The sequence below is a fragment of the Lycorma delicatula genome, chromosome 4 (genome assembly GCF_047948215.1).
Source record: "Lycorma delicatula isolate Av1 chromosome 4, ASM4794821v1, whole genome shotgun sequence".
NCBI classification, from domain to species: Eukaryota; Metazoa; Arthropoda; class Insecta; order Hemiptera; family Fulgoridae; genus Lycorma; species Lycorma delicatula.
This window is the reverse complement of record NC_134458.1, coordinates 4663384-4683750: the sequence shown is the minus strand read 5'-3', so window position 1 is coordinate 4683750 and position 20367 is coordinate 4663384. Positions and strand designations below refer to the sequence as shown.

General features: G+C 34.8%; 2 protein-coding genes across 4 annotated transcripts in view; one reads left to right on the top strand and one right to left on the bottom strand.

The window, feature by feature from the left end:
* The window catches only part of LOC142323062 (serine hydroxymethyltransferase, mitochondrial-like), a 288888-nt gene extending 282158 nt beyond the window's left edge, over positions 1-6730 (bottom strand). For 2 of the 3 annotated variants that reach the window (XR_012756013.1, XM_075362187.1), the window contains exon 1: positions 6478-6730. Coding sequence is in view for 2 of the 3 variants with exons in the window: in XM_075362187.1 (XP_075218302.1) it covers positions 6478-6717 (240 nt within the window). In the remaining variant the exon portion in view is untranslated. The remainder of the gene's footprint in view (positions 1-6477) is intronic. The other variant, XM_075362186.1, reaches the window with a different exon arrangement.
* The window catches only part of LOC142323063 (cell adhesion molecule Dscam2-like), a 300598-nt gene that overhangs the window by 164024 nt on the left and 116207 nt on the right, over positions 1-20367 (top strand). The window contains exons 16-17 of the mRNA XM_075362191.1: positions 8631-8779; positions 13731-13862. Of these exons, the coding sequence (XP_075218306.1) occupies positions 8631-8779; positions 13731-13862 (281 nt within the window). The remainder of the gene's footprint in view (positions 1-8630; positions 8780-13730; positions 13863-20367) is intronic.

Here is a 20367-nt window from a genome sequence, read left to right as displayed (position 1 = left end):
TTTTCCCAAAATGCCTTTATTTCATCTGTACTTGGTGGTGTCTCTTATTTTTTCTTGTTTATCCAGGTTATTATAGAATTGTTTTTAATTTCTGCTTAATTGGATGTTTTGTGACTTTCTTCTATTTGATTCAGTGTATCTTTTCAACCTTGCTGTATAAACTGCTAGTTTTTTTTTGTTTTAGAATGTCTAGTGCTTCTTTGAGTTTTCCTTGTTAGCCACATTGTTTATGAAATGTCTTGGTTGTTTAAAAAGTGTTGTTCAGTTTTCTCCACAATACCAGGTAAATTTTGCTAAATATTTTCTAATAATGTTTATTTTGTTTTTAAGTCTCATTTGCCATTTAGGTTTCGTTTTGTTTCTTTTGCTGTTGATTTGATCTATGAGCTGTCCATTTTGTGTTATACATATTGTGACAGCAGTTTATGGTATGTATGGCAGTTTATGTATGTCTTCTAGTGTGCTTGTGTCATCTATGTATTATTTTAGTTGTGCGTTAACTGTATTGATGATACATTGTTTTTCTTGGATATGGGTTTTGGTAGTGGAAGCCTGCCAGCTGGGGCGATTCCCTTCCACTTGATTATGTTTGTTTCTATTTAATTATTTACTGTATCTTCTATGATTGTAATTGTATCTATCATGTTTTCTATTCTTATGTTAATGTCTATCCATTGGATTGGGGGATTGGTTATTTCGGGAGGCTGGATAATTTGAGCTGGGAAAGGTAGGTTCTGTGTTTTTGTTAGCTGCTCTTTCTTCTTCTTCCTTGTGTGCTATAGGTGTTTAGTTCTTTTGAAATCTGTTTCTTGCTGTTTTGTATTTTTATTTCCATGAGTCTTTTATTGGTAATAATAACTCATTTTTGTTCGGCTAGTCTTTATAGAGTGACGGTGTTTATCAGTTTCTGATATTTTTCGGTGAATAGTCTATGGTCGATATCCTATGCTGATTGTTTCCAGTTTGATTGCAGTATAGTAACAGTGCACGACAGTGATATTTATTTCTCTTGTTCATGTCATGATTTCACGTTGTCTGGATTTTCCAGTTTCATTGGGCCAGGACAAAGTTCCAGCAACACTTTCATCTGATGAGATTTCATTCTGATTTGCTGTGATGTTTGAATAATAGGGGCTGCCACTTTGCCCAGCTGTCCTGTCCTTGGTGTGGGTCAAAACGTCTGTCATGTCTGGTTTTGTGGTGCTGTCACTCGCTCCAACATTTTCTACTTCAGGCTGAGCTTTAAGACGGTTCCAAAAGGTACCAGCCTGCAGCATCCTACCGGTCATTTTTATTAAGTTGACTTTCTTCCATCATACAATAAATGGGTGTACAGGATAAGCTCCTGCGAGTGGGTCTCCGACCATCCAAGTACGGCTGCCTGCTACAGGTACAGATGCTGACTAAAGAACAGACGCATCTGGATTTGGTCTCTGTGTGGTATTTCATTTTCCATATGCCCCATATGTCTGTGGAGCTGTTTCCTAATCTGCCACCTAGGGATGTGCCAGATGGGGGACAGACAATCCCTCACAGGTTATTATTAATATATTAATATTATTTATATTATTATTACCCCAGACAAAACCCAACCCCACATCCATGCAATAACATCTACGTACATGTCTGGGGCAGGCAATAACATAGTACTTCAGCACCTTCAGTTACGTTGGCCAATGGGGCAATGGTCTCGCTCAGAAACTCCCTGTGGAGTACAGGTTTGGCAGTCCTGTGCTGTTCGAGCTGGTTGCTGTTGTGCTTCTCAGTTTCACTGTTTACAGCAAGGGTGAGAGGCATAACCATGACCTGTTTTTTTCCAACACTGGGTGAAGGGCAGATAGGGAGTGCTCATCCATCTTCCCAGTTGTGGAGCCAGGTTGAGGGTGGGCTGCTATGAGCTTACTCTGCCAAAGTCTTGTTTCACCAAGTGTGAGTCAGTCACTTCAGCCCTGACAGGGATTGTCCCATTGGTACGAGTATCGGAGCCCTTACTGCTACGTGCAAGCCCTGTGATGTTGGTATCGTGGGTCAGGCAGTACCTGATTCCCCAGCCTGGGTTAAATTTGTTAGTGGCGGCTGACTGGGGGAACCCAGGCAAGATTTATGATCTGGGACATGCCCAACCATCATTCTGCCTGCACCTTGTGACATATTGACTGGTGAAAATATAGGTTATGGAAAGTTCAACATTCAAAATTTCCATGGCAGAGGGTCCACATAAAAACCCTCTTTTTGGAGGGCCTTTGTCTTCAGAAGCGAAGCAAAGGAAGAGTGAAGAGTTTAAGAACATAGAGAAGTCAGACTGAACCAAGTTTCAACCAAAAGTTAGCACAGTGATTCCAAAATATTTGGGCATTAGAAGAAAGGAATTTTGGCAAAATCGGTCCTTTCGTGATTACTCGAGACAGAATCCACTGGAGGACCGATAAAGGATGTTAGGAAGACTACCATTGGACTGTTTGTAGAAACTGTGAACAATGTTCAATTATCAAGGTTAATGAAGACTTAAGAGAATTGGAGTACTGGACACTGAGGTCACACTGCATGGTACATTAAATACCTCAAAGGGTGTTGTTGTATGCAGGGACTTGCTGAACTGAAGAGGAAACCATCAAAGAGTAGATATACAAGGAGTTGTTGCGTACCAAAGACTGAATACTATTGATTAATGCATTTTTATTACAAGTTAAATGCATATTAATATAATTCTTACATCACATTCATATTGCTCTACACTTTTAAAGAATTTACAGACTGGTTATTTACTACATACACATACAAACACGCACAACATGCATACATATAACACAAACATGTACATACATATAACATGCAACATATACATATGTTCATTTTTAGCGAATTATCGATCCCAATCAGAATACATTCCGATATTTATGTATTATTTATTTATTATTTTACTGGATTATCGATCCCAATCGGAAATTTACTAGATTTCCGATATTTATGCATTATTTACACTAAATCTTAATTGGAGTGAGATGCTCGTCAATGAATACACCTGGATGTCATAAGGATTTACGAACAACAATTTTAAAGAAATCCTAATCTATATGAGTTAGATACAATAAGAGGTATAGATTACCTGATTTACTAGTAAAGACGATTATTAAGATACATATGCACTTACTTGTTACAAAGAAAACATTGCTGATAAAGCAACTTATTATATATCCGAGCTCTATGATTATTATTCATTACTATTTATTATTGTATTTTGTACAACCAATGTGAACATATTTTAAAACTACTGATTCAATAATTTAACTATAATAGACTTATCGAGATTACAAACAAAGATTATTTATATTATTTCATGTTATCACTTCATATTGCTCTACACTTTTAAACAATTTACAGACTGGTTATATCATTACAGTATTATAAAGGAAATATCCTAGGGATTTTTGATGGGCAGCTATGTTCAGTTTCATGTCCTAGTTATTAATTATTCCACTTAGTTATCAATGATTAACTTATTAATGATTTCCTATCAACTCTCAGAGCAATAATACCATTGCATCTTTTATTTCTCAAAAGGATTCTACAAATCTTTCAACTGCACTTGAGAACGTCTGGAAAATTGAGGAAATGAATACTGATATTCCATACAATGAAAGTTCTATTTGGGAAAAACACTTTCAACTTTGGAAAAAACAATCAAGGCAGATTTGTAGTGGTATTACCTGTAAACCCAATAATATAAGGCTAGGCGATTCTTTCATAAATGCAAAGAAATGATTTTTATAGTTGGAAAGAAAGCTAAACAATCATCCCACTCTTAAATGTGACTATTCCACTTTCATACAAGAATATTTGAACTTCTGTCAAATGTCATTACTTAACTCCTATGATTTGTTAATAAACAAATCAAATCTGTGTTATTTATCCCATCATCCAGTATTTAAATAAACTAGTCTAACTACTAAACTTCGAGTGATCTTTGACGGTTCATCCAAAACCACTAACAGTTAATCTCTTAACGATACTCTACTAGTCGGACCTGTTGTCCAACAAGATTTATTTTCTATATTGTTAAAAATGTGAAACTAAATATGAATACATTAATTATAATACTCTTTAAACATAAATATTGTACATCTACACCATTTTTAAACCCAACAATGTGAGATAAATTACTAATAATATAATATTTAAATAGATGAAAATTTACCTAATGTGTTAAAAATTAAATATAAATAAATTATATACTGATCATACTAACAAGGACTTTATTTAAAGATATTAATGATCCAGCAGCATAAGTTCTGAATAATGGAAAGTGCACTTAGGCACAGTTATTCGAACCAATTTTTTTAATCCATTTATGCCATTATCAGAGGCATAAACCACTGCTTTGGATATCTATGATTTGTATATACAGTGGGAAGGTGTACCAGGAAACAAATCTGTGTTTGTGGTGAGCCACTACACCCTGATGACCCATGCAGGGATCCACCTGTATCTGTCAATTATCATGGAAACCAGTCTGCGAGAACCCGGAACTGTCCGACTTACGAGGAAAAAGTAGAAGTAGCTATTCAGAAAGTGAAGACAATACAGGTTTGCTAGTTGGAAGCTAGGAAAATTGAGCTTAGTAAGACGCCAAGGTTTACATCATATGCATAGTTGTTGAAGCCCCTGCAGCTCCAAAGAATGTAATCTCTGAACTAGCACTGATCCTAGCAGATATGATTAAATCAATAAAAAATTGAAGTGTCGGCCATCAAAAGGAAATTGCCCAAAACTGACGCAGAAGAAAGCAGAGGTTTCCCAAGAGGAGAACTCCATAAAGCCCAAGAATGAGCCTATGACTAGTACTCAAGTGAAGCCAAAACCGACAGTAAGCCTGAGCCAACTACTTAACTAAAGTAGAAGTCCAGATCGAAAAAATCCCCATTCAGGGAACTACAGAACCAGACATAACACTATTAGAAAAAGAAAATTTATAACAAAGAAAAATGGACCCTCTGAAGCCACAGAGGCCTCTAAATGAGAAGGCGGGCACTTCAGCTGCCCCACAAACCATAGCAGGGAATGCATTGAGTCTCAACTCTGATGCACTGCTGACCACACAATCGGAGCTGGTATCATCTCATGCAAGCAGTAGATCCTTTGTGATTTACTGCAGAGGATCGCTAGGATCCAACTCCAAGGCATCAGAATCTTTCGAACTTGACAACAAGGCCTTCAGGAAGATGGAAAAAAGGAAAGGTTGGTCTAGGAGTAAACCTATGCAATAGAACTTAGGAAGAAGTTAGTTCTAAATGTGTTTTTGATATATTTGACTTGTTATACTTATCATTTTTAAATATATAATATTTGAAGTGTTTTTTGTTTTTTATATATATATTTTTTGACATTTTGATGGAAATGGTTCGTGCGTTTTTAACGAGATTTGAAATGAATTTAATGTATTAGTTTTAAGTGGCAAGGATCCTTTACACCCTAGTCATCTTGTGTTTCTTTGAGGGATTCCAAAACCTTTGACAAGTCTATTTATTAGATAATTAATTTTGACAAGACTAGTTGTCTGACTATGTTGCTAGTATTTTTATCAGGATGGGAAAGATATATTTTTCTTCTTTTTTTTTTATGTGGAAAGAGGTTATGACCAAAGCAGTCGATGCCCATACATTGTACCCATATGTTTTTGAATGTGGCCAAGACATTCTAATTTTTCTGTTGAAAAGTCTGGACCATTTGGTTTCGCTGCCACAACAGATGGAAAGGCAGCATTGTCTGCATCTCTCAGATAATATTTGTACATGATATTACACTCTTCTTGCGATGACTGGAACCTATCAACAACACCTGCTACCTCCATTCCCCCACTTACTCCACTATAATTAGCTACACAGTCATCATTATGCTTATCTTCTAACCTATCTTTACATCTATAATGTTTTGAGAACACCCTTACATCAATAAATTTTCCATTGTTCTCAGCTATAGCAGTTACAACTCCATTTAATGATGAAATGCCTCTACGTTTCCATGATCCATCAAAGATTGCTGTTATATTCCTACAACCACCATTTTTTTGTACACTATCTGTAACTCCTTCTTTCTCAACAGCTTCATAAACATCTTTTACTGCATTAAAAATACAGTAGGTTTGGGCATATCTATAACACTACAGAATGTTCTTGCAGCTTCTTCCCTCTTACCGATGCACTGAAATGTGTAAGTCATACAGACATTTATTTCTGCCTTATTGTTCGGTAAAGTTTCACTGTTACTTCTAACTACTTCAAAGCCATAATCCATTCATTTAACATTGACGGTAACACTTAAGACTAGCCTGTTAAAAAGAAAAGCACAAAGAGAACCTTCACATTTTTTACAGACTGCAATTTCTGAATGTAAACATTCCAGTTTTTGGAGATTTATAATGTCGTTACAGTCACTATTGTTTATGTTTTCATAAACTTTATAACTAGATGAAGAGCTTACCTTACTCTTTGAAGAGATTTCTCGTTTTTGCATATTACTAGTAGAAGGACAGCTGATTGTGCTAGGTTGGGTTTCATTTAACGTTTCCACACAGTATAAATTGTTTGGCTTGTTAACTAATACCTGTGAAGATTGGTTTTTTTTAAAAATGTTTTTAAAGAAACTCTCTGCATTTAAAAAAAAATGTACATACACAAAACACAAAGACAACAGTATTTTTAATACTACTTCATAAAACATACAGTTAAAAAAAATCACTTCACAATGAAATTCAGGATTATAAAATTCATATTTATATTTTATCACTTAGGTTAGAAAAACAATAACATTCATTTTGGGAGATGAATTGCCAACATGAAAAAGCAAAGCATTGTATATACTTTTACATGATACAGAGAAAATTAGAATTCTATATACAACAAATTTGTAATTTATACTAAACTGGCTTCTCCCGGCGTGCCTACGCCCGGCGGGCGGCGTCTCATAATGAGATTATTAGCTATCTAAAACTGATTAACTTACCTCTTGTGTAAAAATGTTTTTAATAGTGAAAATTGATCAAGGAAAATCTTAAAATAATCTGATTATTTTAAATATATTTAAACATAAGAAAATATATTTTCTTTATGAGGATAATATCTACCAGTGATTTTAAAGCTTAATAACTAATTTTTTTCATAAAAGAAAATAATTGAGAATTGTCTTATTCATTCTGAGACCATTTCATAACTAAAAAGTTTATTCTGTCAGAAAGATATTGAAGAAAAGTAATATAAAAAAACTTATTACGCAGAGTTCGAATTTTTTTGTTCTCGATTAGCGTAAAAATGTATTCCTATCTTCATCCCAAGATCTAAAATACTTTTTACTGGTTCTTATTGCCCAGTGTGGACAATTTGTATGTATCATCGATTTTCGATTATTGGTAATTTTTCAATTTACTGCTTCTTCTGGTTAATTTCGGAGATATTAATTAGTATTTCTAATTTCATACACTTAGTAAAAAAAAGTTTTGTAATAAAAAAAACATTATTGCTTCTTAAAGAAAAGATGATATTTAACGATATTAGAATACGAATTACCTTAAAAGAATAAGTGCACATAATTCAGAGTACTCTGTAATGGGCCCTGAATAAAATTATAAAAATATATTTAAAATTAATAATTCAATATTAAATAATAATAGAAAACGAATTTATAAGGTGAATTAAAAAATCAGTATTAATAATAAAAAGTGTTAACAGTTCCTTTTTTTAAATTAAAATGAATATAGAAATTAAATGAAATCAGAAAAAACAGTTTTCCAGTTGTATCATGAGTAATTACTTTTTGGTTATAATTCATTATTTTATGAAGAAAAACAATCACATAAATAAAAAAATATATTATTAGTATATATTTCACACATATATAGATTAAATAAATATATATATTACAAATATAAATAATAACAAGTACAAGTAATGAATATATAATAATACAAGTATACACCTAACCACCACGAGACATGTACTAATGAATCGAGATTTTCTGCTAGTGATCGGTACATTCCAGTGCTAAGCTAAGGGGAACAGACACACACACACAGACAGATACACACACAAAATGCCCTTTAGTAGGGTAGGATATAAAATTTGTTTCTATGATACCTGTTTATAGAAAAATTCCTCAGATTTGCTTAATTATGACATCAATACAATAATGTAAGAAAGAGCTTTAGATAGTTAAAAATATTTCACCTACTGACAGTTAAATTTTTAAATTTGTTAACAGTTCCTTGACTACTTAAAATTTTTCATCTTTAATAATAATGATGGAAAATGTTATAATGATATGTATATGATAATTATATATGTGTTTTTGTTATTTCAATAAAATCTATCAGCTACGGAATTTGTGTTAATGTAATGTCTTTTAAAATTAGTGTTTTCCTACTCCCTTCCAGTATTGACTTCCTTTGACCCATTTCACTTTCAAAATCTTTTGTCAGGTTAAGAATATAACATTGCCCAGGACTGATCATTATGCTTTATACTGGTCTTTAGGACTGTGACTTCGAACTTACAGTTATTTACTCATGTGTTGGTAAGAGATTTATTGATTTTTTAGTAAATAAACATATTTTTTTAAATTATTATGTTTCTAATTTCCAGATATTTGATAAAAGAAAGTGCAATGGAGTTAGATTTTCTATCTGAACTTCAAATATCAAATACTGTGAAGTCAGATAGTGGTACTTATACATGTACTGCTACAAATCCTTTTGGACATGCTGAGCGCACTGTAAATCTTCAAGTTCAAGGTAATATGCACATAAAAATATTTTTCACATATGTTTTAACAGATTGTTTGAAGTCTTACTGTAAAAATATTTATTTAAAGATTCTTTTATAATGTATTGCTTCACAAGGAAACATTTGTTGCAGTTTTAGTACCGCTGGATCTGTGTAATGCCATATAGACAACAGTATGAAATGATTCTTCATATCTTTAGGTTACAGCTAGTTTAATGTCATCAAGTTATTCTGAATTATGGTAATGTATTTAGTATTAACAATCTCTGTAGAGAATACTTGTTTCATTGAGGGCACTTTAAGAAGGTTTAATTCTGAAAATATTGAAAATATGAAAAAAGTATTTATAATTTTGTGCAATAAGATGGAAAATTTTCTAATTTGTATATAATTTTTCGCTATAACAGTTTACATGTTATTTTATTATTTAATTGATACGAGTGTAGATCCAGAAATAAGGTTCCCATCAATTTCACAAATAGACTACAGTGTTTATTCTCACAGAAATTTACATCATTGGAAAGAAGAAACTTTGCTCTATTTTTCTCCATAATCGCCATCTTTTTTTCGCATTTTTGTAGACGGTGCTCGAATTTCTGTATCCCAATGTCATAAAACTCCGCCGCCAACCCGTTGAGGAAGCGTTTCACCTCTTCTTTGACTTCATCGTCGCTCCGGAAGCGTTGGCCACTCACGTGCTCCTTTAACTTGGGAACAAGTGATAATCACTAGGCACGAGGTCCGAACTGTAAGGTTAGTGGGGCATGGCAGTCCACCCAAAGTATGTCAAAAGTTCTTGGGTTTGATGGGAGACGTGAGGTCGGGCGTTATCGTGAAGCAGCTGTCAGTCGTCCTCGCCGGCGGTTCTGGATAGCTCACCTGAGTTTTCTTAGTGTTGCAAAATAACTGTCTGAGTTGGTTGTTCCAAGTTCCATGAAATCCATCAGCAGTATCCCCTTACGATCCCAAAAAACTGCGACTGGTGACCCTAAGTGACGCCACTGTTTGGATTTTTGTTTCGTTTCGAAATGAAACACCCAAGTTTCGTCTCCAGTAACAATGGAGTCCAACAATCCTTCCTTATCTTGACACTTTTCAAGAAACTGGCGAGCACAGTCAAGACGTTTCTCCTTGTATTCTGATGTCAATAGCCACGGTACCCATCGAGCACAACACTTGTGATACCCCAATTTTTCAGTGAAAGCTCTTTCCACTGTACCGTAAGAACTCCTAGGAATCCGAGCAACAAGTTCACGGACGGTGATCCTCCTGTTTTGAAGCACTTCGCGTTGGACCATCTCGATAACCGCCTCCGAAACTGACGGTCTTCCACTCCGTTCTTCATCATGGACTTCCTTGAGTTTAGTGCCTGCCGGCAACAAGTCCATGATGAGTGGTGCAGGGAGTTTAGTGCCTGCCGGCACTAAACTCCCTGCACCACTTTCGGACGTGTTGAACGGACATACACCTCTGTCAACTGACGATGAATATCCAAGGGTGGAGTCCCTTAGGAGTGCAAAAAGCGAATTACAGAACGAATTTTGCACTTGGCGGGATCAACAAGTAAAACCTCCATCTCGGACGGCTGCTGAGCCAAGACTGAGCGACGCAGCGAAGCGCGGCCGGGCGGAATCGAGAGTGGAGGAACAGTCGCGCACAGCGGTGATGCCGGATTCCGCCTCGCACCTTTCCGTGCGGCTGGAGCTCTTTGGAAACTTATTTCTGGATCGATCCTCGTATTTACACATTTTACAACTTATAGACTAATGATTTTAATGTTATAATTCATCTTTAAGTACAACTGTTTTGTAGCAAGCATTGTGGCTCAGTGAACAAATAGCCAAATTGCCTTAGATAGATAGTAACATGTAATTGACATAATAATAAAGATGATTATGAGAAACACATCATTAAATAAAAAAATATTATTAACTGTACTCTAAAATATTATTGCTACAATAATTATACAGAGCGTTTCATAATGTTCTTAGGAATTACAAAAATTCAGTAAAAAAAAAGTATTTCAATTATCTAAACGAAAGTTGTACGAAGTTATGCAGGGACTCAAACAGTTTTTGTTAAATCGATAAATGCTCAATATGTGCTCCTCTGGTGACACAGCACACATCAACTCGAAAGTCTAGCTCTTGCCAAACTCGTTCTAACATGTCATTTTCGATAGAGTTGATTGCATTGATTATACGATCCTTTAGCTCAGCGATATTGTCCGGCATTGGTGGGATAAACACCTTATCTTTCATGTATCCCCAGAGAAAGAAATCACATGGCGTGAGGTCTGATGATCATGATGGCCACAGAATAATGTGTTTATCTTCTTCAGACGCACGTCCTATCCAGCGCCGAGGTAATGTTGTGTTAAGATACTGTCGAACCTCTTTATGAAAATGGGCAGGACAACCATCTTGCTGGAAAATGAAGTCGTTGAGTAGCTGAGGCATAAGCCATAATTGTAACATATCCAGGTATATCATGCCGGTTACTGTCGTTTCCATAAAAAAGAACGGCCCATACACTGCCTCACGAGAGATCCACAAAAAGCATTTACTTTCGGAGACTCCCGAATGTGTTTCACATAAGCGTGTGGGTTTTCAGTTCCCCAAACTCGCACGCTTGACGGTTTACTTTGCTAATATCGAAAGTAGCTTCATCGCTGAAAATTATCTTGTTTAGAAAACCTTCATCTAACAACATCTTTTCGTGTAACTGTAAAGAAAAATCGAACCTACGTGTTTTAACTTCATCAGAAAGCTGGATTAATTGATGACGGTACGGTTTGCATAATAAACGTTTACGGAGAACTCTCCACACTGTTGTTTTCGGAATTCCTAATTCTCTGCCTGCAGCCGCAGTCGATTTTGACGGGCTGCGAATGAAACTTGCACGCACACGTTCGACATTGACTTCTGAGGTTGATGGACGACCAGTTGATTTTCGCTTGCACAAGCAACCAGTTTCACTGAATTGTTTATACCATGCACGAATTGAATTGTCACTTGGTGGCTCCTTATGAAATTTCAACCGAAACGCACGTTGCACAGAAATTACTGACTTTGACAAGTGAAATTCTAACACACAAAACGACTCTGGCTTCCCGTGCCAGCCATTTTCTCTACTGTCGACGCCTAGCGAGCAAATGGTTGACTAACTTCCTAGTGTATGTGGAAAAAAGCTATTTGAAGTACTCTTTCATAAAGTACTTGTTTTATTCTTATGAGTGAAATAGTTTTTTGTTAATGAATTTTCGAAACTCCGAAGAACATTATAAAACGCCCTGTATGTGTAAATCATAAAATCAGTGCTGAAGACAATCTATGAATTATTAAAAGGTGTCTCTCAATGGGAAACTTGTTCTATACTGTATTTGATTATGAATAATGCCAGTATGTAACTTTATATATATAAACTGCAGTGATTACAGAAAATACAAGTAGTACATCCAGCAGATTGGATGCACCTTCACTCACAATGCAGTGATCACTACAGACAAAAAAAAAGGGCGTTTTAAAATAACATCATAGAAACTGTTCACACAATAATTCTGTAAAAGGACCAGTTTAATGGGCCTGTGTAACAGGTTTCTTCCATTTAAGAAGAAAGAGATAAAATAAAAAAGAAGAATCTAGGAGGAACTAAAGGGGATTCTTTATTTAGAATAATAGGTTTGTTTAACAATTTGTTCTTTGTAATACAGGCAAGGCACCTCCAAAAGCTCCTGTTTGATCGGGAGAATTACCAAACCAGAGAAAGAATTTATAAAAAACATAAGGGCATGGACAATGAAAATTATTATGCTTAAACAATTAAAAGGAGGAGTCAGGTACTGATTCTGCAGACCAGGAGGTATAAATACTGCCAGGGACTAGCAGACAGTAATTTTATAACCCAGATTTGGTGCAGTTCAATAACAAGCGATAACAGTAAGTGTTTGATAGCAAGTGAAGGGTACATCACGAGTATTCCATTGTGGACAATGGTTAAATACAAATACTTGTTTGCTGAGTTATTGATAAACAGTACTGAAAGTAACAGTATTTTATTTATTCATAAAGTGTAGGGTAGTTCTTTATAAACAGTAAAAATAATAATGCAGAAAGTGAATTGTATGAATTTTAGATTTTTCTATTGTTATCTTATTGTTAATGGAATATTATTTCAATCAGTCATTATAACGTTTTTAGTAAACTGGACTGTAATTTGGTATTTAATTTTGTCATTAAATCAATTTTGTATTTTTATTAGAATTATTATTTTGTATGTTATATATATTTATTGTTATTATTATTTTTTATTTATTTTATGTTATATATTTTTAGAGTAATAAATTGGATTTATAAGAAATTTTTACATGTGTTAGTCTCTCAGTATCCTTGTCAAACTACAAACACGCAACAATACTAACCACAGTATATTATGTATAGTATATGGAAGTCATGTAAACATGATTCAAAAGTGTGAATCTACAAATAAAGATTTGCAAAATCTACTTGTTGAATGACAAACATAACATAGATCAAATGTTCAGCTTGATCATAAACTTGCTGTACTTCCAAATCGCTTCAAGATGATGGCAATAAAACAGCAATGGTGACAGCACTGCACCATATTTCTGAAAAGATTTTAATTTCCATTTATTTAAAAAATGAGGCATTAATTTTTTTTAAATTTTAATAAAATAATCTTCTTTGCTCATTATCTTCTTGTCTGAACTTACTTTGCTTGAAATAAGATGAACTGTGTTTCTACTTACTGCTTCGTGACTCGGCTGACTGACTTCCTTCTCTAATAATTCTTATATTTTCCTAATTTATAAATTTACTTAACTGTCTAAAGCTTCATTTTCCAAAATTTGACATTTCAGTATACTGAGACTTTATTGAAAAACTTCAACTAAGACTAAAAACTTTATAATTACTGTGAATTTTTTATTTTATTCAATAGATGCTCCTGGAAGGCCTCATGACGTGAGGGTTGTTGATTCAGGAAGCCGAAGTGTAAAACTGTCTTGGTCACCACCATTGGATGATGAAAGTTTAACATTACAGTACATAGTACAGTATAAGCAAGATTCTGGTAAGAAAAATTAAGTTATTGAAATTTTTATTAAAATATGTTACTTGTCATCATAATATTTGATATCTAAATTAAGAATGTTTATTATTTTTTGTTTTCAGTATTAGCTGGTATAAGAAATTATAACCGTTAATACTGGTGTATTTTATGACTAAAAATCTTATTCTTTAATACATACTATATATATATATATATATATATAGATATAGTATACATATATGTACTATCTATATAGTAACTATATGTACGTGTCTAGTCCCTGTTTCAGTTTGTTGGGTTTAGTGTTGAGTAAGCCTCACCAGCACTTTCTGTCTATCACAATCTCTACCTCTCTATTTCCTCCTGATTTTCACCTCTACTCTCCATCTTCCTGGTCTTCCTCTTGGATATCTTCCTATATCCTGCATCTCAATGATTTACCTTGGGATTCTGTCTTCAGCCATTGACTCGAGATGCCCAAACCACCATACTTTTCTTCTTCTGATTTTCTTTCTTACAACAGTTACTTCCAATTCCTTCCTTACTCTTCTACATTTCTTATTATTTCTCTTCTTATTATCCCCATTATGTCTCTTAAAAATGTCACTCCCTCTGCCTGCAGATGACTCCAATCTTTTTCTGTCATTGCCCATGTTTCAGCTCTTATGTAATAATCAGGAGTAGAATTTATACATTATTAATTTTACTTTCCATGGTACATTTCTATCCCAACTAAATGTTTAGTAGTTTGGTAGAATTTTCCTTCTTTCTGCAACCGGCTGGATATCTCATTTTTTATCCTCCCATCTGCTATCAGACTAAAGCCCAAATACTTAAAATTGTCAGTGAATTTCAGTGGTGTTCCCCCAACATAATAGTCCTCTCTCCATTTCTCTTTTCCCTGCCATTAACAGAATTTCACTTTTATCTTTATTAATTCATAACTCTTTTCCCCATTTCTTCAAACATTTCTGCATCTCTTCCTGATCAATTCACCAAATCATTCACAAAAATCATTGTTCTAATGTCTTCATCCAATCTCTGTTTAACCCTTCTCATAATTCTTTCCATTGCTGTATTAAACAGTGTAGAAGACAACACACTTCCTGTTTTAATCCAGTTTTCATTTTAAATCAATCAGTATTTCCTACCTTATTGTACATAGTGAACCTTACAATTCTTACTGTACATTTGAGTGTCCAGTACATCTCTTGCATCTAATTTATATACTACTCTTTCACACCTCTTTCTGCCAGACTCTTCCATATGGATTCTCTCTTTACTGAATCACACACATTCTCAAAATCAATAAACACCAAAATTAGTTTACTGTATTTTCACATCCTTTCACACAATTGCTGCAGGATCATAGATAAGATTAATTGTACTCATTTGCAGCCTAAAACCACCTTGTTCCTTACTCAAATTTCTATATACAGTGTCCTTAATTCTGTGTAAAATAATTTATTCCAAAACTTTTGACATCTGGACACCATCAAAATTATCTTCTATAATTTTTGCATTGCTTTCTAATTCCTTTTTTAAACAGTGGTAGAATCGCACTATTTCCCCATCCTTCTGCTATGTTCCAAATACTTTTGAAGACTCTATACAGCTACTGTGTAACAACAGGAACCGCTGCTGTTATCATTTCCAGTCCAATCGATTCAAGTGCTTTTCCAATCTTCATATTCTTTATTGGCTTTTTTACTTTCTATCAGCTAAGGACAATTACCTTTCCTGTTGCTGTAACCTCTCCCTTCCTTGTCTCATTCATGAAATCTTTATGTAATAAATTCTTAAATAGTTTTGCTAAATTCGTTTTATCTCTGGGTTATTCGTTTATCCTCTGGGTTTTGTATAATTCTTCCATCATCTAGTTCCACTCAAGTTGTTTTCTGCATTGATCTTTTCTTTGCCTTCATCATACCACAAAACAGCTTTTTATTTTCATTCACATCCATTTCTAATCTCTGGGTAAACTCCACCCATGAGTTTTTCTTTTCCACTACCACTATTCTCTTGCATTCACTCTTTCTCTTATTATACATTTCCTTATCCTCCTCATTCTTACTCTTAAATCATTTTTTTAAAGCCTGATTTTTCTCCCTCACTGCTTCAATACCCCTTTCATTCCACCTTTAATGTCTTTCTCTCCTCTTTCTACATTATTCTACATATTTATCCTATACTCCCCACAAAGGAAGTTTTAAAATAATCCCCCTCCTTGTTTACTCTTTGAGTCTCAGTTGTGGTAATCTTGTAAGACTTGTGCATTATTATTTCCTTAAACTTCTCCCTCACTTCATGGTTCTGCAATTTCCAATTTTTATCCTTTCATTTCCTTCATTCTGTTTTGTTTTTTCAACTGTATTTTAAAATCAGCAATCAGTAGCCTACAGTCCCCCATCTAGGTTTACACTAGGAATGACCTTTGCGTCCACTAATTTCTCTCTCCAAATCCCATGTACTATAATGATATCCCATGAACTATAATGATCTCTATTACTAACTTATATATTCCATCTCTACTGTATCTTGTAACTCTGTGACTGTCTTTTCATGAAAATAAGATTTGCAACATTTCTTAGATAATTTCTTGTCTACACACTTGTCTAACAATTTTCTTCCCTCCTCATTCCTGCTTTCATGCCCAGATACACTGGATACTGTCTCATATTCACTTCTACCTGTTCCAAGCCAAGCATTAAAAACACCCATACTCATATTTATCCCCTTTATTTTATTCTCTATTTCTGTTTCAAATAATTCCTTTTCTTGATTCATACTTTCCATTTGTGGTGCATATATCTGCACAGTTATTGTTTTGTCCTTTTTGTCATTAAATGTCTTTGTCAAGTATGTCTTCTAAACTCTTGTTAATGAGGCCACTCCATTCTTTGTTGTCGTGTATTCACATAGCAAAAACGTTTATACCCTTCCCATTGCTTTGTCAGTCTCTCTCTCTCTCTGTCTCTCAGCCATTTTGTTTCACTGAGACCCAAGATTTCTAGTTTCCTTTTTTTATTACGTTAACTATTTCTTCAAAAATTTTCACAATATTTCATATTTCCATTAGGATTATCATAATTGATTTGGGTGTTATTTTCTACCATTCCTAGCATTTTCACTCTAACATTCATAGTTGACGTAATTCAGAGTACATCCATTCTCAAAACTACTTTTGTAGTGCTAAAAGGACACTCAAATCATTTATTTTCTTAATATTCCTGGTTGAAATATTCAGTGTTCCAATTCTAAACTTTTGACATTTCCTGGGCGATTTATCCATTTTTCCTGTCCAGTTTCAAGGCTTCTCTAAATGTTTGTAAGCGATTTTACTACAGTACTGGCTTGCTGGGCCTGATTAGCTAATTTTTTGGAGTACTTCTTAGTCTGGTTTCTACCCTTTGATCTATTTGGCTCAGAGGCCCTATCAGTAACTCACTAATGCTGGCATAGCTCTCAGAGTCAGACTCAACCAATAATGAAAATTTTTATGGCTTGAAAACAAAAACTTGATTTTAAAAATAATTGTTGATATCAGTTACAGTAAATCATGTGAATGCACTTTAAATAACTAAAAATCCTTCACCTTGCTTGTATCATTATTTTGTGGACAATCTTGTTCATTAAAAACAATAGTGACAGGTTTTATAAGAGAACTGGTGAATACACACACACACACACACAAATACACATAAGGTAAAAATAAAATAACAAAATAACCACCATACACAATAACAGAACCTAAAAAACTAATGCCAAAAGTCATTCGCAGGATCCCACATCATCAGTTGGTACAAAATTCCAAAATTACATCAAACAAAAATAAATAAATAAAAACTAAAAATTTAGAAAACATAACCCCAATAATCACTTCACTTAAACAACATAACTCAATGCCAACTGGACTGATAATAAATTTAAAACGTCACACAACTACATTCGTAAGCACTATTGCCATCTGCAACAAGCCAACTATGTCTTTAATTAAATCATCTTCAAAAACTATCTGTTGATTAGTTCAGATCATTTCATACTTCTGTTTAAATCTATAGGTATAATATTTCTCAAGTGCACCTATTCTTTTACTGTTGTTACAAATTTCCAAAATTTCTTAATTGTTTTTACAGTCGGTAAAACTGTGCCTACATAACAGCAAATGGTTGGCCATATTAGACACATCTATCTTTCCACTTCTGTAAGTATTGTAATGTTCTATAAATCGCTTTTTAAAAGATCTGTTAGTGTTCCCAATATAAATTTTGTTGCACTCATTACATCTAATTTTATATATTCCTCTTAAATCCTCTAGATCACTTTTATTATTATTATTTTTTTATTTTTTTTGTGTGTGTTTTACGGGCATCGACTGCTAAGGTCATTAGCCCTCGTCACATTCTTAAAAAGAGGTTAGTATCACCCTCAAGGTCGTCATATGTAAGTGTGTAAAGGGCCTTTACATTTTTATTTAAAAACACAAATTACACAAAAACATTAAAACACAACAATAAACAACAACACTTATGGGATGTAAAGGGCCCCAATCTTAAAATTTGAGATCATATCTCAAAGATCATGAAAAAATAAGTCTATACAATACCATTATCTCCTTCTATCTGCCGCATTATTAATTTTAGCATCCTCGGGGTGACTAGAACCGCCATTAAGCAGTATATCAGATGCCCCAGGATGCCGTGGCAGTTAATTCCCCCCTATAAACAGTTCCGTAGGACGTAACCCATTGGGGTCCTCCCAGCGTCATAAGAGAAATCTGACCACCTGTTCAGGACGGCCAAAAAGCCCCTCAGCGGGGAGGCTACCCTTCCCGGTCCTGACCTACTTGGCTACAGGTATGCATTGCACTTACCCATAGCCTCGCACCCTCAGTCCACCCTTGAGGGTCCCCCATGCCATCATTGGACACACCCCGACAGGGATGTGCATGCAGGGAGATATGCATGCATATCTCCCTGCTCTTGCATGCAGGCAAGCCAGGGTGGCCTAGGCAAGAGGGCTACATCCCGTCACTATACGTGCCATGTTTTGAGACTCCCTTATATATATAAAACTACCTCTTAGAGTTTGTTTAATACAACTTTAAATTTTCACTTTTACAGACAACTAAGAAGTCCACTGGCGTGTAAATAAGCAACTTCATTTCCATTATCCAAATAAGCAGCAATATCGTTTCTTAGCCGGAACCTCTTTCTGAGGTCCTCATATATGGTACATTCTTCCATTAGATGCTTAATTGTAAGTGTTTATAACAAACACCGCACATTGGTCTCTCTTCGCCGGTTAACAAATATGAATTTGTTACTCGCATGTGACAAATTCTAAGTCTGGTCACAGCCACTTATTCTCGGCAAGTCAACTTCACGTCGCTTTTCCATTTATACGGAGAAGTTTTGATTGAGTTTAATTTTGTATTTAAACTCCTCCAATCAGTATTCCACTTGCTTCTTATTATGTTAGTTAGACAGTTTTTAACATCTGCCACCTTTACAGGAATTGCATCCAAGACATCAGAGACTGTTGCCTTTCTGGCAGCTTCGTCTGCGCTTTCATTAGCTGCAATACCAGCATGCCCTGGCGTCCATACAAATACGCATCGCTGTCCTCGTTTAGAACTCATTTAGAACGTACAAAATGGACAGTATGTTTGCAATTAGAACATCCTTAATGTTCTTGTTCCGAATTGCAACAAGTGCACTTAAAGAATCGAAACATATTAGCACTCTCTCTTCGCAATAGTGTTTTGTGCACCGAAGAGCTTGCTGTATGGCAGTAAGTTCTGCCGTATAGACACTGGCCATATCTGGCAGTTTCCAAAAGTGAGCTTCTCCATTTACATAAATGGAGCATCCAACACCATGTTCGGTTTTAGAACCGTCAGTATAAATTCTAATATGTTCTTCGTAGCTACTGACGGTTGCTAAAAATTCCTGTTGGATGATCACTGCTGGCTTCTTTTTTATTTCTTCCTGAGAGAGATCCAACATTGTATTTACCGCTGGCAGGAGCCATGGCGGTATTTCTCTCGTAGAAATTGCTAATGTATCTGAAATAGCAATTTCGTGTTCTCTTCTTAATTCGTGGTACCTAATATATGTAATCGTGGTCCTGTATATGTAATCCCCACGTAAAGGATTTATCCAATACCAGTCCTAAAAATTTCACATTGTCCTTATATTGTATTGTATTGTTGTCGATTGTCAAAATAGGACTTTGGTGAGGAATTCTCTTCCTACAGAAGTGTACACAACACGTTTTATCTGGAGAAAATTGGAATCCATTATTCCTCGAAACTTCATTTAGAGCGTCAATCGCCCGTTGTAATTTGTACTTCACCATAGCTGTCTTGTTGCTGGCATACAAAATTGCCAAATCATCAACATAGACGCTTTTGCTGATTTCTACTGGAATGGCTAATATCAATTTATTAATGGCAATGGTAAACAAGGTACCGCTCAGCGGTGAACCTTGTGGTATGCCATTTTCCAAGCTTCTTTCAGATGAA